Here is a 25,829-nt window from a genome sequence, read left to right on the forward strand (position 1 = left end):
AGATATAACAAAACAATTACTGGGATGCAAAAGAACTTACACAATTTTACAACAATCATACAAAACAATCCAAAAATGTACTTTAAAGAGAAACAACCAGGGGCGGGCTGGGCCGGGGGGCAGGGGGGCAATTGCCCCCCAGGCCGTCCAAAATCTAATCTAAACGGCCACTGGGTGCAGATGCCGCCGGCCGGCGCTACTTTAATACTTTTTTTAAAAAATGTAATATGGCAAGCCGGATCGGCTATTAAATGAAGAAAAAAAAAAAGTATTAAAGCAGCGCCGGCCGGCGGCATCAGCACCCAGCGGCCGTATGCGATGGCCGCCAAGTGATTGGAGCAGCGTGAGAGGTGAAAGGTGAGTGCGAGGGGGCGGAGCCACTTCACTTGACTTGACCCCTGGTATTAGGTGTTCCAGGCAGCTGCCTAGGGTGCCTAAATCGGGGGGTGACGGTATGCCTCCCAACAGACCCAACTTCACTCTTACCAGGGACTGGGCAGCTCTCCCACCTCTACAGCTCAAGATGTTCTTAGAACACTATTCTTATAATGCTCTCTGTCTAGGTTGACCAAGTATGTATTTAGGGTAGAGGGTGAAAACCACCCCCGTTTCTTCAAAAAACAACAATGTTTAACAATTGGTGGAATATACAATAACAGCTTTCATAACTAACCCTGTGACCAAAACCTTTTTGATCACTAAAACGTTGTGAATTCTGCACATAGAAGGACTGGTTTAGCAAGTTCTTGTTAGAAACCAGATACAAAATTACTTACCCAACGTATTAGAGAGGTCTAAACGAGTGATCCTGTAATTAGACACTTATTTATACATAACGCACACGGTCCATCTTATCCTAGAACACTCCGTACATTCCTCGGCAGATAAAAATAGTTCCACGCGAACTCATCACTAAATTATATATATCATACAAATTTACATTTCCAATAACAAATCACATCGCACTGCCCACGCCTACATCTCTCACACGTAGACTTGAGAGTAAAAGTTACCTGATGACCAGCGGGGATGGATGAGTCCAACATTCAGAGAGACGTTTATTGCAGCCAATAATTAATATTGGAATCCGAAGCAATTATTTATACCAGTCAAATTATTATAAAATACAATACTATTCAGATTTTTCTTTGGAATAACGATTAATCAATCAACAATCTGCATTCAGAGTCGAGAGGGAGAATTTACTCGGTAAACGGGTCACATCACCTAGATCTTGCAATATATAAACACTGCCAATGGTATAAAACCAATGCAAAGCCGCAGGGTATCCTCCTGTCCCCCGTTTTCAAGAGCCTGAGAAGGTTTAAGGATACGTTTGGTAAAAAAAAACCTAAACCTTACATTGTATATTTTAGGACCCCAGCAATTAGCCCCAGAATTACATTTCATGCTGGTGTCCAGCAGCACTCCCTACGTTGGCTTTTAATTCTGGCGGTCCAAGCGTAACTTTAGTGAACCTTTGAACTTAACATAGAATGGGAATAATTTCTATGTGATGTCATTGAAAATGTGTAAAGATGATAACTTTGTAGGCTAACTGAAGTGAGATCAATTGCAAGCTTTGAAGCCTATCTAGGCCTCTTCTTCAGACAGATCATGCATACAGTGTATCATACGTATATATGGTACGATGCCTGCAGAAGAGACCTAGAAAGCCCTCAAAGCTTGCAATCTATTATACTTCAGTTAGCCAATCAAAGGTATCCTTACCAAATTTGCTCATTTTCTTTCCTCGGAAAACACAGTGTTGTTTTAATGTTGCTGCCATCAGGATCGATTTCGCAAACTAACCAAGTGCCCGACAACCTTTTATTACCACTTTATAATGAGCAATTAGGAAAACGTAGGCGGAAAGTGGGGTAACTGTCAAATGGAAGATAAGAGTTCATTGCACTTTTTAGTTTGTTTAAATATATCCTAGTTATGGTTTAATAATTGAACCAAAAACATTTATTTCATGATTGCTTCCTTCCCCATTTCCTTGCGGCGTGCACCATCTTCCACAAGAAGAGTACACCTGCAGCATGGCCTTTATCTCTTGGCTCCCTATAATATATATATATAGCTAGACTTTCTCTCCATTTCCCAGAAACACAAAATAGTTATCTGATCTCCCAGGTCAAACATTTCTTACACAATGCAAAACAGTGAATATGCAAATGAAAGAGAGACAATAAATAAAGAAGAAACTGCAGCGTTAATAAACAAATCACACACAATTTGCTTACATCTGCTTACGGGACCAACTAATCAATATGATCAAATGCGGAACCCACATAACAGAAGCTTTAAGCACCCAAAGATGAGGTTACGGCACGATTTCCATTCCAGTTCGACTTACTTTATTTCATGTGTTTTTTTGATATTCAGCTGTTTCTATATAAAGTTTTGTGTCTTTTAGGGCCGTAGAACACAGTACATTTTACCAAGTAAACACTCCGAGTTACTAATAAAGAAGGACATCAGCGGAGGAAATAGGGATTGGGAGATAATAAAAGGCTTTGTAAGCGAGGCGTAGAGAAAATGATCTAGGGTGCGGGTACAATAAGCAGAATGCAGTTTATACCCCTAAAGACATGTATAGATGTATGGGGGGGGGCAGCCACATTTGCTTGCCAGTCATTACAAAATAGAAGACATTTCTTTTTATGCAGGTGATAAGTAGAAAAAGATGCCTTTCAAACACTGGATTTTTGGTGTCAAATGTAACACTTTATGGTAAAATTAGACTTTGCTTTCCAAAACGGCACATATATAATTAGCAATTTAGTTGCAAGAAGGTCTTTATAAGTACGCACGTAAACGTAAAATAAGGTGGAAACATGGGGATCGGTAAGCATGCAAGCAGCGAAGCATGTTTAAGCAGCAATTCCACAAATGTCTGATAATACGAATAATGTCCTATCTGTAACAGACTAGAAGTTATGAACTTCTATTATTACTTCAGATTACATCTGTTTACGACGAGATGCTTTTGGTGGATGGTTGCAACAAATAGGGTGCACATTTTTTTTCAAGTTCTTCGCCCAAACTATTAATGCAAAGGATCAGTCCTGGGTTTATGTCTCAGGCGCCCCTTTGCCCACATTTTAATGGTGCCTCATTCTTGAGCGTTCGTTAACATGTATGTCAGTGCCATATAGACGTTTCATGCTCATTAAGATCATTGGTCCACTTATGCACAAAAAATGCACAACCGGGAATTGGAATAAAATGCTGTGGGAGAAAATGTTTAAGATGTAAAAGAGAAGAAACCTGGTGTAGAGAGAAACCATGTTGCTATCTGCATAGTATTTATGATCATTCACCCTTACTCCCACCACTTATACAAGACCAATAAAACCTTTTTTTAAATTATGTCTGAAAGGATAGTAAATTAAAATTCTTGCTGTTAATAATCTGGTGAGCAATATACTGTATATATCCATCCATCTTTAAAGTGACATGCACTTTTCTTATTTTTCTCTCATCTCTCCCTCTTTGTTCTCTATTTTATTGCCCCCCTGACCCAGCAACACTATCAACCAGCACCTTTCCCTTTCACAACCACCTGGACGCCCCTCAATCCCAACACCTATTTCCTATACCTTCTGCGCCCCTTTAATTCAGTCTTTTTGGGCTTGGGTGCCATCTATATAAAGAAGGTACACATTGTTGTAAATTCATGGGAAGCCACAATAATGCCCCATCTCTTGGCTTCTGACACCAGCTGTGTTTCTGAGGTCCCCTCCTGGATCTCCTTGTTACCATCAACTCAACCAATCCAATCCAATATAGAAGTTGTATGCAAGAAAGAAAGTCCCAGCGAGTGGCTTCAAGACTGAATTGAAGTTTAGGAATCAAACAGGCCTGAAATATCACATCATCATCCAACTATTGTGGGATTCTGGAAATTCCTTGGTAAATACGTTCTGGCAAGACTATGCCGCTTCCCGATTGGTTGCTAATTTTGTATTTTTGCTGTATACTTTATAATTTGTTTTATATCTTGGCATTATTCAGGACAAAAAAAAAAAAAAAAAAAAAAGTCTCCTTACAGGAAGGAGGATTTTAAATCTCATTTCAACAAAGCAGACAATACAAAGGTTGACTTTAAAAGGCAGAAGAGCGTTTAAATGTTTTTACAGTTACATACGTTTTCTGCTGATTAATGCAAAAGTTACTTGAGGTAACAAGTCCACAATAAAGTAAACATATTACACAAAACAGGAAAAATACTCCATATACAGAGACATTTCCTTGTTTCTCAATGAATGTTATTTAGAACCGCCGTACCGTGATAACACATGATAACAGACAAGAAACCAAGAATTTTGATAAACTTGCTGGTATGAATTGGATTGTGCAATATAATTTAACCACTTTGTAGCTTTAACTAAAATATTTAAAGGTTAATCAAAAAATGTGGAAAAATCACATTTATATTTGGAAGAATTGGTAGAGATTTTGAAAGATGACAGTTTATGAATTCAATTTACATTAGAAATGGGTGAGCTGAGCAGATTTTCAGGATATTCTCCCAAATGCTCAAGTTCTTGATTAACTCAGGTGGATCTGTCAACAAATGACCATCCAGTGTCCAAGCAGACAAGAGGAATCACCGAGAAGCTGAACTATTACTGGGCCTGGGAACCACACTTTTGGACTGATTGAGAAGAGACATTTTCACAAAGCACAGAACTATCTAAATTGAACACGCATTTGAATAGCTTGTCCTACGAAGACTTCATGTTTAGAAGACTGAAACTTTAACTCACACGTGCCATTACTTATGGAAAAGTATCTCAGCATATCAGACCAAGCCTTTCCACAGAGAGTCTCAGGTTGAAATGTAAGACATTTATTTTTTCTTTCTACTCATGGGAACCAACAACCCCAGCTGTGCATTTCAGACCTTTCATTGGCCGTGTCCATGAGGTGCGGTTGGTATACCTCTAGGCACAGTGAGTACAGACCTCAATGTCTCAACTCGACTTTTACTCCAAGGGATAGCTGAAGATCCCTAAAAGTAGCAAAATATGTACAATCACAGTAAAAAAAAACTACATGTTTCACGCATGGCTGCTTGAGACAGGTATTTGGCTCAACGCAGTGAGGAGTGCGAGCTTGAACTAGCCACAATTATGATCTCTATATCCAGTAGCCAGGCCCTGGGGCATCGTTCTGGACACTCACAGGGACCCATCTGCAGAGAGCGAGTCGATTGAGCTCATGCCATACTCTGGCCAACTTATATCTCTATTTCCAATTTCAACCTTCCTACTAGAAATTGTGTTAAAAAATAAAAATCCCACACACTGGGCACAGTCCTTCACACGGTACCATGACCACTTCAACACATTTCAATGCATGGGGAGTATGTCACTTCTGAAAAGATGGTCAAGAAACAAAATGGATACATTTGATAGGCTATTAATGGAGGCAAAAATAAAATACAGCATATTCTGTTAAATAGTTCATATTTTTTTCACAGAACCTGCCCAATTTCTTCAAATTAATTGTCCATCTTTAAAGTGCATCACAAGAAGTTTGGGAGTCATGGGCACCACTTCTATGAACATTTTTGTACCATGTACAGTATTGCACGTTAGTGGAAACATTTATATAAATACGGGGAAAAAAAAGTTTTCCTTTAAAATTAATTTATTAAATCAATTGATATTTCCTGTATAAAAAAAAATACAAAAAAATGTAAAAAATACATCTGGAAACAGTGCCTGGTGTCTCCATTTTTTCCTTCTGGCTCCAACCACGTCACAGTCTTCAGGCTCTCTAGACTGTGAACAGAGACTGGCGTAATCCTTGAAATGTTGTGCAGCTGCACGGCCAATTCTTTCATACCTCAAAACTTTATACACAGAGCGAGGATTTCCTTTGATGCTGAGAAGCTACTTTGTACGTCTTGAAACACTTCTTTTGGCAAAAAAACCCCACTCCTAATTGTTCCATTAGCCATGATCTTATTCCCACTCCAAAAGGTTTGACTGCTGAACTTTTTTTGGCCAGAGTCTATACATTGCTCACAGTGGTATCTTCTGGTGGATTCAGCAACACTGGGTTTGTTGTGGTCGGCCTTCTCTCTCGTCTGACGTATCTTGGCTTCCTTACTAAAACAATTGAATACATAATTGAAATCCCAGTGCATAAAACATCATTTTATTCAAAGTTTATCCAGAACTTAAGATGGATTCTCACATAACATAACTATGAGTATTTTAAATGGCAGATCCCTAGGCTAGATCTTGGACATTCCAAGAGGAAAACGTGGAGGGACGTTCAGGGCAAGTTACGTGGAGGACCGCAGGAGTAACCAATGGGACAGATTACAGAATTAGTTTTGCTAGAAGGTTAATGTAGTTAAAGAACAGAAACCTTGAAGGTTTTATAAACGAAATCTGATTTCATTAAATAACTGGAGCTTGGAAATGACTCTTCCAGGAACGTTTCTTAGTATAGAAAATTGAAATTTAAATAAACGAACTGAAGAAGAAATCACTATGAATTTTGACGGCCAAAGATAAGACCTAGAAAGACCAAAAATCTTGCCCTGTTTCTATGTGGTCGGTTTCTTGCCATAGGTTTCTCTGCTCAACATGCTTGAGAACTCTGCGCCTGGCTGTTACACCACCTCTAAACTACTAAAGAAAGAGCTGAAACATGATTTTGGATTAGTGGACAGAGATGGGACATGATTGCTTGCATGGAAAGAAGCAAAACGCTTCACTCACATCCTCGGAAGCATGTTTAGACAGTGATTGTAACGCACAGAAGCAAAGAGGCAAAATCTTAAACGACGGCGTCTCTTTACACAAAATGCTGTTTTGATAGGAAAAGTGATGTTACCTGATGATCTTGGATCTGGAATCATGGATGCCTGTTAAACATCAGACAAATAAAATCAGCAAAGTCTGACACACGAATGGGAACAAAAACATTAAAGAGCAATTGTCTTCCCATCTGTAAGATTCCAGATTCTCCCATGATGTCATCAAAACGGTTACAGGAACTTCCCATTCAACACCATTAATTAGTTGCTCAATGATTCAATAAAATCCAAAGCCTACCTTTTCATAATAAAACAATAGTCACCTGTAATTGTATGCACTTCACTATCTTCTCTATCACCCCATAACAGGCGAGCTGGACAGGCACATGGAATGCTTACTGTAACCCCGCTGTAGGAATCATTATACACATACTCAGATGTGTGTTAATATGTATTCACAAATGCATTGTGTTGTAAAGCGTCTGGAGAAAATACTCTTTTAAGGTAAAATTAATCCTTAGGCATAGCCTTCTGAATACAGGGGTCAGAGGATGAGACTTTCCTTACTCAACTTCTTCTGTAAGAATGACATTGAAGCGATGTGAAACTTCCATGTGGGAAGCGTATTTTCTTATTCTTTAGCCAGTAATCACTGCTGAGTTAAATATCTCCTCGGTTTTTTTTCCGATTCTGGAGAGCAAGTCGGCCAGATCGGGCTTCACTCAGGGAGCTACGAGCGCCCTCAACGTTTGGTATTATAGTCATTAGTCAAAAGGTAAAACCACAAAAAAAGCAACAGTAATGGCCAGAAAGCAGAGGAAAAGCTCTTACCAATTCACTAGGCTGCAAGATTGACGCTACGAGGAAAGAAAGAAAAAACAAAAGGTTATTGCTCTTGGCACTTACTATATTTACTTAAATATAACGCACTACAGTAGCAACAATGGGTATTAGCAGGGTAAAAAAAAATGTCTGCAAGCTGTGTTTTTGTTGGAAGAACACCTTACCAGTTTTAGGAGTCAAATTTATATTATATATATATTATAAATTATATATATACAGGTTCACTGATTTTGGTAGACTGCAAGCTGTCAGGGGCCTATCTGACCCACCTTCAGAGATGGGCAGATGAGCATATCGAATACATACATCGTAAATTTCTAATACATATATATATATATATATATATATATATTGCTTACGTACATTATGTATAATTATTACATATAACAAAATTTACTATCTATTATAAGATAATGCGGTATGTGGAAAGGAGACATAAGCAGTTTAAGATTTACCAATCTCTATTAATCCAAGACATATTTATAGCCTTTATATCTTTACGGCGTGAGCCAGAATTAGCCACTTTTTGGCTTGGTATGTAGAACAGAAAATCTGTTTGTGTTTTGTGAAATATATGTGAAATTAACCTTCAAAGTGTGAAAACAGAGAAAGGAAAACAGAAAAAAACCCCCAAGGGCTGGAACGGAAACGCTACTGGGTGGCAAAGAACTCGTCCGACATGAACAGAGCCGCTGCACAGAGAGTAACGCAGGTGTGGCGCCATGCTTGTTTAGATTGTACGTTATTCCGATACGTCAGAAACAAAACAAGGTGGAAAAAAGACACGAAAGAGAAAAAATATTGTAAACAGAATTAGCGACTTTCTTACGAAATGAGATTCTTGGGAATCCAAGGACAGTTAATTAACCGAGAGCGCGGATAACGAGACAATATCATACACACCCTTATTTCTCCGGTAGAACATTTCTGGTAGTTTCTGAGAACGCTTAAGATAAAAAAATGAGGCTACTGAAAGTATGAGGAAGAGACTGATGAGGAGTATACCCAACAGTAGAGAGGCCGCAACCCCTGGGCTGCCTGTGAAGGGTAAAAGCAACATGTTAGGGGCAAATGGGGTGATTTATAAAGTTGCCACAAGGGGTAAAAGCAGGGAAATCGTAGTTGCGCCAATGTATAAATGGTTTTGCGGCAACATTTTATGGAACAAGTGGGTCTACGAATGAAGCACAATCACGCCACGAAAAGCAATGGATCCTATGTATAAAATTATAATATATATATATATATAGGCTTGCAATTCCATTTATACATATCATTAAGCCCCCAGTGTAGTTTTAGGCTTTACACCTATCATATTTAAATCATTGCGGGGGAATGGGGGGGAGGGGGGTGCTCTGTGGAGATCAGGATTTTAGTGAACACTAACAGCACAATGCCAGTCAGCAGCTTCAAAGCAGCAAACCTTTGGCATGAAGTAAAAAGTGTTGGCTCATGAAAAATTGGTTCACTTACCTAAGTTGTGGGCAACAGATGGAGTGCTGGTGTTCATGTGCAAGTCTATGGTACGAGAGCTCACTGTTAACAAGCAAATTCAAAACAGAAAAAAAAAAACTTAAATAATAAATTAAATAAATCTAGCATGGAATAAATGTAAAATCCACTGTGATGTCAAGCAATGTAAAACACGTTGAAGATTTAGTATCTAGCAACTATAAGAATACTTTGGGTTAGGGGTCTGCCTTATGTAGATAGTAAATATAATTCTGGGTCAGATCCGATGGATTGAGGAAATAGAAATAAACTTCTCTTTAGTTTTGACTGGAGAGTGCAGGTAGTATTTGGTATAAGGGGAACAGCACATTTATAGTGTTTATAACTATTACAGTTTTTGCAGTAGGGCAACTTTAGCAAATGGAAAAGATTTCAATGAAAGTCCCCTTAAACTTCAGCTGTTACACACGTACAGTAGATTTACTATCGGCATTTCCTGGCTCTGTCCCATGTATGCTTTGCTTATCTCATTCCATCGATCACATGATAAAAGGAGCAAACAAGCGTACGTTTCAGAAACACAGATACATCCTTGTAGTGATAAAGCATTTTTACAATATCCGTCCAGATCCATGAAACCCAGAGAGAAAGACTGGATTATGGAGACAGCACGTGGTTCATCACAACAGCGTTTCATACTGTTCCGATATACATTATATATATATATATAGGTCCTGTACCTGGTCATTTATTAGAACCAGGCATCACATCTGTTAGAGGTTTACAGCTCAGAGAAACATATTATTGCAACTCAGAGAAATCACTTAATTTGGTAACTTTGGTGGAGATCTTCTGATCCAGCTCAGCTCTTCTAGTTGGAGAAGCTTTCTCAGGCTGGCCTTTCATAGGCAGAGTAAAATTAATGAGCGGTAACTATAATTCCCCATTACTTTATATCCCATCCGCAATGTCTTCCACTTATTTAGAATTCTACTCATTCCCAACGTTGCGGTCACATATAAACCACATAGAGCTGAACAAGTGCTTAATATTCTATCTCTAAAGTAATTGTTCCCATTGCAGCTTTTATTGACGAAAACATCCAACACCTTGCAGTTTTCGTCAATGCGATTGTTTTGAGCATATTTAGTTTGACTCAATTAAGTTAAGATCTTTTGCAACCAATTTAAAAACATCCCGACGTCTGCAGCAGCTTAGCCCGCGCCTCTGTAGAGCGGATTAGGAAATGCTACCCCATGATCTTATAAACGGAGGGGCTACTGGTCATATGACAGCGGATGCCTGGGTTCATGGGGGGCCAATCCTTTCTTCTTTAAATCTTCTTCGCACAGTTAAACAAAAAAAGGAACAGGAAGAAGAAACTCATACTATAGTACGCCCCACGCTATATATGTAAAGGTTTGTTCTTGGTCATTGAGAATGTCAGCTTCACAGCCGAGCAGACAGTAAGCGTTAAGGTTCCGTTTAGCATTATTTTGGTATTGCCTTACAGCACACGCAGGAGTTATGTGACTTTTGTCACGTGCAAGCTTTGCCCCGGGGCTGTATATGGCTGACTCACTTGGCGCATTCTAACAATCAAAAGCCAGAACACCACAAGACTTGTCAGCTTTGGCCGAGTGTTTTCTGGGACACGGAGAGGGTGCGCCTGAGGATTTGGGTTTATAAGGGTCAGGGCAGTGGGACTTTCCTGCCAACTCCAGGCCACTGGAGTAGGACAATGTTAACAATGTATGACGTTACATATCCATAACCGCCAACGGCAATGATTGGGTTTTGACATTCCTGAAAGTGGAACGCTAGGCATCTCAAAATATATTTATGTATTTAATGTTGTAAATATGTGCATTGCCTGCGTATGATTGTATAACGCATTGGAATTAAATTATGGTTTTAATCAAATGATTTGTCGAGAAAGTGTTTTACCAGGCAGAATACGTTGTGACTGTCTGTGTGTATGTCCAGAAATGGTTTTACATACAGGGTACGTAAACGAGCCACAACACAAAAGGCAGCGTTTAGCCGACATGATTCCTTATTTTGCAGTGTTATAGTGTCCGTTTCTAAAGTCCTCATTTACTGCTTGTGTTGACTATTATTCACTGTATAAATGGTTATCTATACATTTCTTTGCGGATATAAAGGTCATCATCACTGACTTAAAAAGGGTCTTTGAGCAGAAAGCTGGGACAAGGAAGACAACTATTTTTCTTGCAGCCTCAACAATGTAAAATTAACACGTAGGTGGGGGATCAGATGGTCCAAAGCTACATGGTTTGAAATCACTCGCACTAACCTATACTTTGGTATCCGATCCGGCTCTCCCTCGGTGACTCTTTGCCAGGAAGGGGAAGAAGAGGCTACTGTTCTATGTGTAGCGACATAGTGATCCACTGTGACCCTACATATCACCCTTCCCGTTCTTCAACTGACAAGGAAGGGCCTTCTATTTTTGTTTACCCATTTCACTGGCATGTGTCCAAGCATCTTACCCCGGTTTACCACTCATGCCCTACCTGCATGGCTTTTTTAACTTCATTTTTATTTATTTATTTATTTTTTTGAGTTTTGAAATGCAAATCCAGCCCTAAAAAGCCGCTAATCTCATTTGTTTTTTTATATATATGCCCTCACCGAACACCAATTGGTGGACATACAGAAAGAGTTAAGATGGCGTATTTATGAACAGGCTGCAGAATGACTTACTGTTCCTGCACTCTGTCACATTGTAGGTGATTTCCACGCTCAGGCTGGTTTCATTGCTGCACGGAACGCAGGTGCTTCTTCCATCATCTGCCAAAAGGCGATAACATCCTAGAAGAAGATCAGGAAAGGACACCTGTGACATCTTGTGGCAAAGAATGCCGTGCTCTCAATACACATAAAGCTACTCTTCCAAAAGTCTGTGGTTCCTCCCAAATCCACACTTTGCACACTATGCCTGCCATTTAATAAAGGGTAACATGTCATTAATCACGGTTACAAAGGCTACTCTTTTGCAAACATCATTTTTAAGAAGCTTAAATGTATATCCAGCGATAATCTGATAGTTTTTTTACCATTTTACTGAACAAAAGAAAATTAGATGCTAAACAATACAAGTCTTAAAGAGGCAGTACAAACGGATCGAGTCAGAATCAATCTCAACCATCAGGACCGGCCAGTGAGTCTCTCATCTGGGTTTAGTATGGATCTCTTTGACTGAAGAATTGGCTATGACACCTGCTGGCCAACCGATGGTAAACATGCAGTCCTAGGCAAGCGAACGGGAAAGAACCGGTAGAACCGATTTTTCTACTAGATATTGCAAGTGCACAGAATAAACTGGATGAATTTCTCTGAATGAATGGTATGGCTGTTTAATGACTAAATCTGCGGGTGTGTTTGATCTTTAGAGACTGTCCATATCTAAACAGCTTTAATTGGATTTGTTCTTAAGGCTTGTGCTGGTCTTTAAAGGGTTTACTAAAGCTTTGCTTACTCGACATGTGGCTTTCAGAAGATTAAGTAGTATATTTGCACCAGGATGAGCTCGAAGCTGGTGAAATGGTGCACACATCCACAATCCTCTCTGTTCTTTTGCCGTCATGTTCGGTCAGGCACGCAGTGTAAGCTCACCATGTGGAGTGGATAGTGGGCAGGGGCGAGTACCTCTTCCTCTGGCCAAATGGACTTTTTAAAAAATTTCTACACGAAGTTAAAGCGGCCGGTGGTGATGATCTTACAGCCGCTTTGAACTTCGCAGCCGGGCGGCCACTTTGAATGTGGTCTGCCGGCCCACCTCAAAGTCCGGGCCCAGGGCCGGCCCTACAATGGAGCTGACTGGGGCAATTGCACCAGGCGGCACTTTAGAAGGGGCGGCACTTTGCCGCCCCAAGCGCTTTTTTTTTGTTTTTTTTGAAGCGGAGGAGAGAGAGAGAGGGGCACTGAGTGGTTTTCGCTTACCCGCTCGGCGCCCCTCTCTTTCTCTCCTCTGCGGCGAGTCTCCCTGTTCGGTCTCGGTGCCGGCTTGTAATGCAGAGCGCCGGAAGTGACATCAATTTCCGGCGCTCAGCATTACAAGCCGGCACCGTGGCAGAGCAGGGAGACTCGCCGCCGCAGGACTGGTTAAAGGTAAGTACCGGGGCGTCGGCGAAGTTTAAAATGCCGCCCCCCCCCGGCGTCGCCCTAGGCGGCGTTAAGTCTTCGGCCGGCCCTGTCCGGGCCACACGTTGGACGCCCCTGTGGTAGCCCAATAGCGACCCTCTGATAAGGATTATGTTAATGTTAACTGTTACCCCCTCTCAAGGGGTATTTATTTCTGCAGTTTCAGTTTTAGAAAGTTATACAGAAGTGATTGTGAATAATGTGCAGCTCTGCCGTGTAACATGGCGTGTAGTGCTTTAGATTTTTTGTATCTTTCCAAGGTAACTAAACAGTATTGGTTCCAGTTTTTGTGATCTCATGAATAGGTTAATAGGCGCTGATTATACGCTGCGGCGGCCAACTTTAAACCTGCGTAACCAACACTGCTAGATGTAATTATGTTAGCTTTTTGTATACAAGGAGCCAAACACAATTAACGATTGTTAATATAAAGTTATGGGTAATACCTGGACTGCACCTGCGGCCCGTCGGACAGGAGCCGTTTAAATCCAGTTTCTCAGCGCAGCATTCTGACACTCGAGGCTGTAAAAGAAAGCAAAGTATTTACCAAAATCCAGCCGTGAAATTGCTGTTTATTTGTAGGCGTTAAATGGGAACCGGCACGCACCATATGCAGAATATCTGAACCGACAGGCCGGTGGCAAATCAAGCTTGCGCTCTTAGAATATGGCCCTGGGTTTAGGTATAGCGGGGCGGAAAAACTTCTTGCTTCCTCAGACAGAATGGTTTATGAAGACTGTCAGGCCGCGGCCGATGCGGATGAATGTGGAAGCAGCGCTGTCAATCACTAGCCGGCTTGACGTGGCGATACGATACAGCGGCTGACAGCTCTACCTCCCAAGAGGCCTACAGCAGCCGCGGGCTCCGCCAGGCTTTTACCGCTGATAGGCACATTAGTTTCCGCTGAGCGAAAAGTCATTCTGATCCCACCAGGATTTACTTAGCAATGAGCATGCCATTCCGATATGAATAATGAATCGCAACATCATGGCTGCGTATTCTCCCGACATATATTATAATATTATATATCGGGAATATAACAATGCTGGTATAGCAGCTTTACGATAACTCTAGCGGCAACCTTTAAAAATCCATTGACTTTTATTAATGTTTCCTGTAAAACAATTCTGCCGGTGCTATCTTTTATTTATATATTTCCGCAGCGCTCCGGACAGGCAAAGACGAACCGATGCGTTCGGTAAAGAGGGGCCGACTCGCAAGCTTACATCACTGCGGATTTTTGGGGCGCTGCCGATTACCATTCATCTCACTTGCCCTTCCAGAAAGAGTTTGTTGATGGAGACAGGTCGGTCTGGCATGTGTGATTTTAATGATTCAGAAATAAAGAATTTGATGGCAGATAAGAACCATTCGGCCCGTCTAGTCTGCCTGTTTTTCTTTTTTGATGTAAAGACTCAAACCTTAAATCGGTCCTCAGATTTAGCATAGCTTCAGGCATATACAATGCATGTTTAAATTCCCTCGCTATATTAGCCTCTACCACCTCTGATGGGAGGCTGTTCCATTTATCTGCCACCCACCTGGTAAATTAAAACTTCCTTACGTTAAATCTAAACCTCTGACCCTCTAGTTTTTGTTATGACGTCTAACATCTCTCCTCCTTTGCAATAAACGGCCCTCTTATGTTTTGTAAAATCTCGTTAAGCATTTCAATGTTTCTATCACATCTGCCCTTAGTCTTCTGAGATGCAGCGCATGCACAAGCACTCCGTACAGTTACTCCGCCAGTTGTTTAACGCATAACGTCGGATCTAAGGTTGGCAGTTCCACAAATGACCTTATCTTAAAAGGACCAAGGCCACACAAATTCAGGACATCAGGCCTGCGTACCCCCCCGCTAATGGATGGTCACACTGGGGACCACACGAGTCTCAACTGGGTTCTATGGAAAGACCGTAATGTCCTTCACCCAGTAAAGCACCTTCGAGTTCGTCCGTATTCGGAAGCGGGACGCCGGAGGACACAATATTCCATCCGCAGTCTCTAATAAAGCGCTTTTAATGAAATAAAACGTTCCGTCTCATCTTACATGGAACGAAAGAATTAAATAATAGATCAGAATAAAAACGTCTGAGTAAATCAAAGCCGCTTACTGATATTGGCCAAAAGTCTGCGATAAAGAAGCCCCTCTTGAGCAATAAACAAAAGGCATTTATTCCCTAAATAGAGTCGGTGCAGAGGCTTATTATTTATCTCCTTCTCACCACTGACACTTTAGGAGCACAAATCTAACATGGCAGCAAATGGCATCTTTTACTACAGAGCGATCTCCCTCCGGAAGGCACTTCCACAGTCTCTGACTTTCAAACAGCGGACATTTACGAGTCTCTCGGGACGACCTTTTTTCCCCATTTATGACAGAAGTATGGCAAAAAAAAGATACAAAAGACAGGGGTGCCATTGAATGATATATATCATACCAGGCATATTTAAATGTATTTCTTACCCTATAAATTATTATAGGACATGGTTTGTCCTACCACCAACTGTGTTAAACAGACCGCAGTTTATGCCGCTACCTGAAAAACATACTGCCTTTTTTTATTTTTTTTATTTTTTTTTACTGTGACCACTTTACCTTTTATTCGCAGCAAATGGGCTCGCACGTCCCTGTAAGGAATTATGTACACAAAGTAAAGGGTAAGAAAAGTACGTACCGATGTTACCATCGACTCTCCCAAAGAATCCACTATGAATCTGCCAAGGAGAATGATGCACGGCACAGCCATTCTAAAGTAAGAAGAAATGGTTACAAACATGTACCTGTAACCAAGCAGTGAGACATTGCCAAGAGATTATTTCGACAGCCTTCAGGGAAATTAATTTAACCCTTCGAGTGCCATGAGGTTGTGCCAAGCATTGCCTGGCAATAGGCTGCAAAAGTCTCTGGCACTCTAAGGGTTCGTTACAGACTTTCTCACTTTGTCCAGGCGCTGAACGGACCGACACATAACTTACCTTAGTGGAAAAAAACCCCTAAAGCTTCACGCTGTCATTTTGGAGCCAAATATGATCAGCAGCTCTGGTTTTGGCTGGTTGCTAGGTAACTGGGGACGTTATCAGTCAGCTCCTGAATTGTGGGGACCTGCCATTAAAAAGAAAATCAATGTAGATCAGGGTGAATGTTACAGTGTGGAACGTCTGATAATAAGTGTTTAAATCACCACAGCATGCCGAGCGCGAGTGACAGAGTGACGAGCGAGGAACGGCCCCGAATCCGCTTCCTGCATTACCGATGCAATCCCACTAAAAGGGCACATGTACCAGTCATGCAGAGGCAAACCTTTTCTGACATTTTAATCTGCTCCAGGACACAAGAGATAGCTAATCTTGTTTGTTCAATATTAAGGACAAATGCATGGAAGCCTAGGATGAATTTCGCTGTGGCAGACAGATTAAATACACAAAGGGATCTCTCGGAACAGTTCAAATGCTAAGCAATCGCTTCATATTAACACACACTATATATATATATATATATATATATATATATATATATATATATATATATATATATATATATATATATATACACACACATATACACATACACACAAACCAATAAATATATTAAACACAGGTTGGGGAAGGTGGTTATATATATATATATATATACACATTGCGCACGGGGGTATCCCATGAGCTCCCAAAAAGTTGACTTGAGTCTTACTTTTGTGAGTCATGGGACCTTCCCTGACCCCCGTGCATAATGCGTGTGTGTGTGTGTGTGTATATATATATATATTATATATTTATATATATATATATATAAAACCACTTTCCCCCACCCCTTCCCTTTCAGAATATGATGGTGCTATATAAATCAATAAATAGTAATAATAAATTAAAGATTTTGTTCCTAAAGGTGCTGTCCCACATGTTCTGCAGAGTTTAAAGACTTCTTAAGCATTACTCTTGGTACTTGATAGATGACCGTATTCTTCCCATAAATAATAATTCTGTAACATTTTGTTTCACGGACAGTTTTTCCAGGAACACATAATTGTCATGTGACACACAGGCAGGCTCTGATAGGGGGGTTGCTCGAAAGCGGAAAAATCTTCTTAAAAGGTTTAACGATTCTTTTACGTGATTAAAATGTAAGGAATATGATATGATGACCCGATTAGCTTTCTTTGCCTAATATACTTAAATAGTGAACTCACGCAGGTCAAGAATTTAGGATTCTCCCATCACATCAAGTGGGGGTAACCTTAAAATAGATTCAGTGACGGCCTCTTTGACATTCCTTCCATGTAAGTGGCGGAACAATCTAACCTAGGACAAAGTTCTTCACACCGGCCTCTTTTCTGTGAACTCAAACTTTGGTGTTCAACAAGACTTAAAATGAAGTGAGTGAATTCCACATAACGGTAAGTAATCTCTCTCTAATTATATATATATATATATATATAATCCAAAGTAACCCTGCAGGTAAGTAGATTCATACCAGGGTAGATCCATAGTGAGAAAGTAAACGCTCAGGAGAGTTTATTCACTTCAGGTGGGTACCAGAAATTCCATTCTACTATGATAACCATCACGTTACGTTTATTTATATAGCACCAGCAGATTCCATAGCGCTGTTACAATAGGATGCAGTAAAGATGATTTAAAATAACACACATCAACATATACTGGTATAAAAGGAACTTTATAATCCCGTCAGTCTATATGCATTAAGTGAATAAACACACACACACACACACCTATCATGTAAAACCATCTACATTTTGGAGGATATATGAAGTCTTCTATATACTGTTGAAACCTCCCCTATTTCTTATACATTCCTACTCGCCCTGTGGACTGTGGGATTTCAAGAGTTAACTTTCCCAAGTAATCCCTTCGCAGTATGTTAGCAGGAAGCCCCCGCATATACCGCCATTCATACTGTATACAGTGAAATATTTGGCTGGCTTTTAGGAAGTTATCTGTCACTGTCACTAATTTGCGCCTCGCCTCCTTACCTCCACGGTGAGTAGACTTCTCTCTTGCAGATTGTATGACCGTAAAACCTGGGACTTGTAGTCCTGCTGGGCACTCACCTTTCTTTCCGGGACGCTCGCAGAACTCTGAAACGGACTACGATTCCCGCAATCCCTTGCGTCTGACTCCGCACACCTGTCTCCGTCCCTGAACCAGGTAACAAAGCCTCTCACACCCTTTGCTGCGCCTTTGAAAAGAATGGACGAGCCTTCAGCTCCGGGGGCATGCTGGGAATCGTAGTTCCAAAGCGCATCAGCTCGTGCTTTTCGTGGTGTGAAAAAACACAAATTCCCGACATGCTCTAGTCACATTGTACCGCAAGGTTAAGTGAATGCGTCCTTTGGGCCGGCGCCCAGTGTTGCTGTTGCTAGGACACGGAGACGCCTTATCATCAGGGAAGGTGTGAAGAGGGCTCCACAGTGCTAGAATTAGTGAGGAGAGAGCGTTAAAGATTTGTTATAAAATTAAATCAACTGGTTATAATATTATACCTAATATTATACCTACTATTATCTACTGTATCATATTAATCAATATTCATTAGAAAAAGAGAGGGCAATGTATAGAGTCATCAGTCCCATTTATGTGACCCTTTAACATTTCTGGTCATAGCTGACCACATCAGCCATGGTTTTTAGGACAAATAATATTCAGATATTCAGCCCTGCAGAATGTGGGATGTATAGCTGAGTAACTGATTCCCTTCCATGAGTTTATTCATCCTACATACCACAGGGCACTGCTTTACTCATGATGATGATCTTTAATAAGACAGACTTGGGTAACTAAGTGAGTAGCGCTTTATGTCACCACATTATTTTCAAATGTAAGAGCTCACTAGCGGCTTTATCAGCGTTTGAAATTAACGGTAAAATGTTCACTTACCTTCAAAAATATACTGTGGAATATAATTGATTGATAACCTGTGCCTTATAGGCAATTTTGTCCCTATGCGATTGAGCCAATTTTACTCGCAGTATACCGTGATTAGCCATTTAGGCTGTAGTATATACCGTGCATTAATAACCTGTGACCGGTGACACTGTTGGTTATAGTAACACGGATACCATGTCGATTTGGCCTTCAGATGGTGATTTTCTTTTGAAGGAAGGCAATTTTCAGAACGTTTATGTTTGGAATGGGAAAAACAAATGTCAGGTTCAGACATTAAGTCAGGTTGGAATATATATGTCCCGACATATTTAGTCCAGGACAAACTGAATGCCGTTTTTTCTAGAGCTACAGCTGAAGAGGCAGTTAAGGTAAAAATGATTGCTACTCTCGCTCAGTGTTGCTCAGTACCCTCAAAACAGGTTATACCCCAAATATATTTTAGAAAGAGATTTTTGATATGTACGAATTACCATCCTGTCCACTGTGTCCGCAGTACCGCAGGATTTATATTTATTTATTTAGTAATGACTAAAAATTCTACTTGTCCTGGAAAACATTGTTACCCTACTGGGAGCAAACTTCTGGACCCATGACTTGGATTTTACACTGTGCGGCATACTGTCTATTTTTCCAGGATGTGCAGACATTTCACGAAATGCTGATCTATCCATGTGTAGAGCAGTTTAGGGGATTTACTAAATCCCTGCTACGTTTATATAATTGATTCCATTCTGTGATTGTATACATGCTACTGGGTAGCACTTGACATGTGTTGGTATGTAGTGTTGGAAAATCGTGGTTGGTGAGGCAACATACAGCGCTGTGGAATCTGCTGGCGTGCAACCTTCACTTGACAACCTGGACAGTTCCCAGGAAAGACTATGGAAAAGAGTCCACTGTGTAAATGAAGACATCAGCAATCACATGCACAAAATGTACTCCATAGGATCACCCCATATGCATTTGTCCCATTTCTCACCCCTCTGCTATGCCCCCCTCTAAGTTGCAAGTGATATACTTGGCAAACATTGTGTGCAGGAATCTATTCTGATGCCCGTGTGGAAAGTGCTGCCATTGATGTCAATATATAAATTGTCATGATAACCCCCTGGGGGTAGGATTGGAGGGGGCCATGATGGTTTCATGGGAAGACCTTGCCTGCCTGCCTAGTACCCTTTTATGTCTAAGGCTGTTTTAGGGGCAGATTCCTACCCACGTCAATGTTTGGCTTAGCATATAGTTATAGGGGTTATGCTGCACTACTGTCAATGTCTGGCTCAGTTTGTTGTGATAGGAATTATGCTGTACTATATCTGTTCAGTAAATGTTATTTATTTAGACTTGTTTAAATTATTTTTAAGTTAATCAGATTTCAAGTTTTTTTCCAGTTGACATACAATTTACAAATAATTAATATTCTTGCCAACGTTCGTTTTTTTTGTGTGAGTGGGAGGTGCCACATACTGGAGCCGCCCCGGGTGCTCACAGAGTACTTTAATACGCAGTTTTCTTTGGCGAGGCTATCAGGGGCAGTAAATTGTCTCTTTAAGGAGGCAACTAGTTCCCTTAGCACCCATGCAGTCAAGATAAACCCTCACTGCCTCAATGATGGGTAATAAGGCTGCCTAAACAATGGCCTCCTAGAGTTTCACAAATTGCTTACATTTGAGCGAGGTGCCAAGCATGATGGGAAGGAAGTTGGGGGTCTCTTGAGCACCACATGGACAGTGTAGCTAATGTTATCAACATAGCTCCTCAACTACTTACATAAAATATTCCGTGTATCCTCAACATAGTCATCGCTCATGAGAACATTGTGCAGGGAATATTAAAGTCTAATATAATCATTTTGGTATCCTCAAGTCTTAAAACTCCATTTATTGGTCTCTTTTTTTAATATTGAGTCAGTCGTTTCCAAGCTGATGCTATGTCTAGTAGACTGATTGCCTGAACACAGTGAATGCCATTTTATAACAAAATAAGACTCTTCAGAAATGTCTTGCTGTAACCCCAATGTACGATAAGGGGTTTTGCTATCATAATTAAGTGCTTGCTTTGCTTATGCCCTATCGCCGTTTCTTTGAACAAACAGGGAGTGTTTCAGAAAGTAAATGCCTTGAATATATTAAAACAGAGGCTCGCCTTTGCAAGCAGGTGGAACTGATTCAATTAATTTGTGTCACCTAAATATAGATTGCTGGCTTGTAATTGCAGGTCCAAAATGTGAAAAGCTTATTATGTATGTATTATGAAGAGCTATCTTGCTTTAGTAGAGATCTGATTAAAGGGAAACTGTCAGCCTCATATATTTTACCATAACTAAATCAATGTATGGTATTAAAGCTGCCTATTCCATAGATGTTGGTAGCCTTGTTAGGAGAGACACTACAATGGAGCAAATGTCCCAGTGAAGTGACATTACATCGCTTCTCGGCCTTTTGGCTAAGATCAAGTGTAGTACCCTATGGGAAGAGGGGGAAAAGCTTGATCCTCTGGCCTTGAGGACGAGGTAGCATGGAGCCCGAGGTGCTGATTTGCCCTGGCTATACGCCGGAGTCATATATTCACAGTTTGCGTACGATCTACACTAAAGGTTTTTTTGCTACCAAGCACGCTTTTTCCCTTGACCCTTATGGGCTTGGGTTAAGCATAATTTTTTTGATTCCGGCCAGGCCAGGAATGGCTGGCCCTTATTTACCGTATTGACTGCCCTCCCCCGAGATATGCTGCCACTCTGCCCTCCACCCAAGGTATGCTGCCAGTCTGCCCTCCACCCGATATATACTGCCACTCTGCCCTCCCCCCGAGATACGCTGCCACTCTGCCCCCAAGATGTGCCCCCCCACGACTTACCAAAGCAGACTCCCGTATGTCTTGCGGGGCCGGCATGAGACACCTACGCAATACGCGTAGACAACTTCCGGTGCCGCGGAGGTCGTTCACGCTCATCGCCGCTGTCAGTGAACGTCTGCACGATGTGCTTAGACAACCTCCTGTGCCGGCACTCCCCCCGTGGGAAGTGCTGGCAGGGGAGGCTGTCTCAGCGTATCAGAGAGTAGGATGCAGGTCCCCTGGACCGCTGCGGGGGATCTGTATCCTAATCCTGCTGCCTGCCCGGCGCCCGGAACTGCACGTCCCGGGCGCCGGGCTCTAGACCCCGAATATACGCCGTGTGGCCTATATTCGAGCAAATACGGTATTTATTCACTTCGTCTCACGAGTGCCTACTAATTTGGTTTGGATCCCATGTTTTTGAACCACGGCGAGGCCATCACCTTGTTTTTGCATTATGATTTTGGCACCACATTTTGGACACTGTTTTTGCAGTGTAAGCTTGAACCAGATGGAGGAGGTGTAGGGAGCCTTATGGCCCTTCCCTCTACCCATAAAGGGGTCTTTCCTTTTGGATTGCCCCGAAGTTCAAAGGGGTCTAACCCTTCGGGGTTAGACTCGAAGATCTGGCCCTCTCATGGGGGAGGGAAGGAATTTAGTCTGGATTTTCCTTTCGGGGCAATGCAGAATAGTTGTCAGGCTTCCGCTGCCTTATGCATGGATGCGGCACCCAGGAGCACGCACCTCGGGCTCCAAAAAAAAAAAAAAAGTGAAGTGACATTACACTAGTGTGCACTAAAAAGACTTATTTACAAACTTCAATGTTCAAGTTGCAGGACATTTTAGCTTAAATAAAACAGTATAATAATAATATTATTGGTTGCCAGCCAACTGAGCTTAAATCAGCCAAAAAAAATGTGTTTTATAGCGAAATGTTTATTGATTCATAATTTGCTTTGTACATATTAACCCTTTTAAAAATTAAGTTCACAGCAGAGCATGGATAACCATCAGTCAGATGCCTCCAATATCTACAAGGTGAGAGACAACACTTTGCTATTTGGTACTCACCGCAGTATCGAATGAAATATATCAACATGTATCATTGGGAAACATAACTTAAAAGGAAAACATTAAGGTCTGAAGGAACACTCAGCCCCATTTTTATAAATAATCTAATTTCTGACATCATTGAATTCTCCCCGTCCTAGTAGCATACCTAAGCCTAAAGTGAGAGAGGTAGTAGGACACTCACCAGGTCCAGGAAGATCTGTCTACTATTCCTTCACGGTGCCATATGATCCAAAATCCCAGAATTTAGTTCTACAGCCATCACTGCATAGACTGCCAGGGCTAGAGGTTGTTGGATGAAGCAAAGATCTCCGTAAAGGTTGGTTTGTGGTGTCCTTGCCGAGAGGGGCTCTTTGTTGTGTACAAAGAGCCCCTCTCGGCAAGGACACCACAAAGAGCCCCTCTCTGCAAGCATAGCTGGAGGGTCTGGACAGCAACCTTCTAAAATACTCCAGGGCCATTGCATTCCAATTTTACTAATTACTCTGCTTCAATTGAGAATACTACCTAAGCTATAATATCAATTTACATTGAAGTAAAGTCATATATTTATAAACATGTATGTTTCCAATAAGAAAATACCAATCAATGCTAAGAGTAATTCAATCCTTAAGGAAGCCAACAAGCAATATTCAAACTAATATTTGTTTTTTCCATTTACCTCATCTAGCAGTATGTTTTAACATTTGTTAATGTTATTTTCTTATTGTATATTGTCAGTTATTGTAATTGTAATGTTATTGTTAATTGTCACTGTTTCTCTATTGTGATAGTGCTACGGAACAGTCCAAACCAAAGGTCAAATCTGAATAATCAAGCCTGCTCGAAAATGTCCTTCTCTCTGTATCATTGTCCTAAGGTCCAGAGGTATGAGAGGAGGCAGAAGGAGCAGCAAAGGACAACAATTTAAGAGCAAGAAAACACAATTCTGAGAAGAAGAAGCTGCATATGTCTGCTGGTGTGGATTCTATTGTACTAAAATAAGCATAATTTTTTAAAAACAGTTGCGAAAGTTTATGTTAGGATGTTGAAAACTGATAAATATTTCTGTATGAGAAATAAAAGAATTCTTTTATTTACCAGATAAAATATTAACTAGGGCTGTTATTGTGTAAAGTGACTTGCTGGACAGGAGAGTTTCTGAGTCTGATGAAAGCCCTCCACATTCGATGGGGACCGGAATTTCTCCTTAAAGTGATTCTGGTGGAAAGTTCTAAACATGGATTTATCGCCATAGAAAGCAATGCAACTTTCCTGCTGATTGGATCATTCCCCTGGTTGCTATGTCAGTAAGACTTGGTCTCCTCCTTTTGCTGCAGGTAACGTGAGATCCAGTGCTTTAATGCACACGCATGAGCTGGATATGTGCAGCCTTAAAGTGCCACGGCTGCTTTTCATCCCCAGTCCAGGCCTGCTCCTAATGTATGAAAATATAAAAGCACGTGTTATGAAGAAGTTATTACACAGTGCCTATAACCATGAAAAGCCAGATACATTTCAAAACATACCAACCCCAACACAGTCCAACAGTTAATAGTACCATGACCAGCAAAACCGATAACCTGTTATAGGAAAACATGTTAATATTCAAGTCACAAGCTAGATCCAAGTTTGAAGTTCTTGATCAATAACACACCCGTCCATTGATTGGTGCAAACTCACACAGCAAACAGGATAGAGATTATAGATCAAACAAGCTGACTCACACACTGACTTAAGTATTATTAACATTATTGGATACATAGGGGTGTATTCACTAATCTTGACACTTAGCAAAAGCTAAACTTGGCTGTGGGTTTTATTCACTAAAGTGGGAGATTGCAAGTGAGTCTGCAGTAGAGTTACAACTTCAACTCTTCAGCATCTTTCTGCACATGATGCTCTAGTGAGCTTCTTTTGTGTCAGTGTGGTGATACATTGATATGACCAATAATTCATTATAGAGGGACAGCCAGGCTCTTCTTGACGTAAAGGCTCACTGGGGTTGGCCTTTCATAATGCATAAAGAAGTCAGTCAGGTAAATTCCTCTTTATAACAGCTTTCAAGACAAGTGCCTCATGGAGAATCTTGTCTTGCATCTACATAATGGCTATACTAAAATGCTATACATTTATCTCTATTAATGTAACCAGGAACGGTCATCCCAGCACTTTACCCAAGACCTACATGACAAATAATTCCTGCCAATAATATGAGCATAGTTACTATTGAGTGACATCACACTGCATATGGCATGCAATAAAATCAGCTCCTCTAACCTTCCATCGCTTCTGTAGATAGTTTCATTCATACAGAATTTATTTTATCCAAATTTGAAATTATGCCGCATAGATTGCAAAAATGGATTATATTCCTTATGATCGCATGAAAGGAGGGATGAAACTTCTGGCGTCTGTGCTGGGCAGTTCTGGATTTTTTAATCTGGCGCCCAGCTAGACTCGCCTCCAGCCCTGACTGTGAATCAATACTGCAAGAGACAAATTTGTAACAATTTATGTAATGATTTTATTTCCGCTTTAGACAAAATAAGACGTTTTATTCTGGATCAATTTATTGTACATGGAAGCAAGGCTATAGCATTCAGCAACCATTAAGAGCACAAATGCAAGCTCATTATTACAAGCATCAGCTACAAATATTTGTGTCAATATTGGCAACAAATTACTTCAAGCATGACATTTCTCTGGCTGTGGCCCAAAGCACAGTCATCTTAATTAGCTAATTGAATACCATTGCGTGTTAAATTAGCTAATTACAATGACTAGGTTATCA

The 25,829-nt window shown here is 40.8% G+C and overlaps 1 protein-coding gene across 1 annotated transcript; it reads right to left on the reverse strand.

Moving 5' to 3' along the window:
* Positions 1–5,597: 5,597 nt before the first annotated feature.
* On the reverse strand, positions 5,598–16,033 carry C12H1orf159 (chromosome 12 C1orf159 homolog). Its single transcript, XM_053452120.1, has 8 exons — positions 15,928–16,033; positions 13,696–13,771; positions 11,810–11,917; positions 9,104–9,166; positions 8,534–8,668; positions 7,619–7,644; positions 6,865–6,895; positions 5,598–6,128 (listed from the first exon to the last, which is right to left on the reverse strand). The coding sequence occupies exons 1-8, from the start codon at positions 16,027–16,029 to the stop codon at positions 6,031–6,033; spliced, it is 639 nt and encodes a 212-aa protein (XP_053308095.1). The 5' UTR covers positions 16,030–16,033; the 3' UTR covers positions 5,598–6,030.
* Positions 16,034–25,829: the final 9,796 nt, after the last annotated feature.

This window comes from Spea bombifrons, chromosome 12, assembly GCF_027358695.1.
Source record: "Spea bombifrons isolate aSpeBom1 chromosome 12, aSpeBom1.2.pri, whole genome shotgun sequence".
Lineage (NCBI taxonomy): Eukaryota > Metazoa > Chordata > Amphibia > Anura > Pelobatidae > Spea > Spea bombifrons.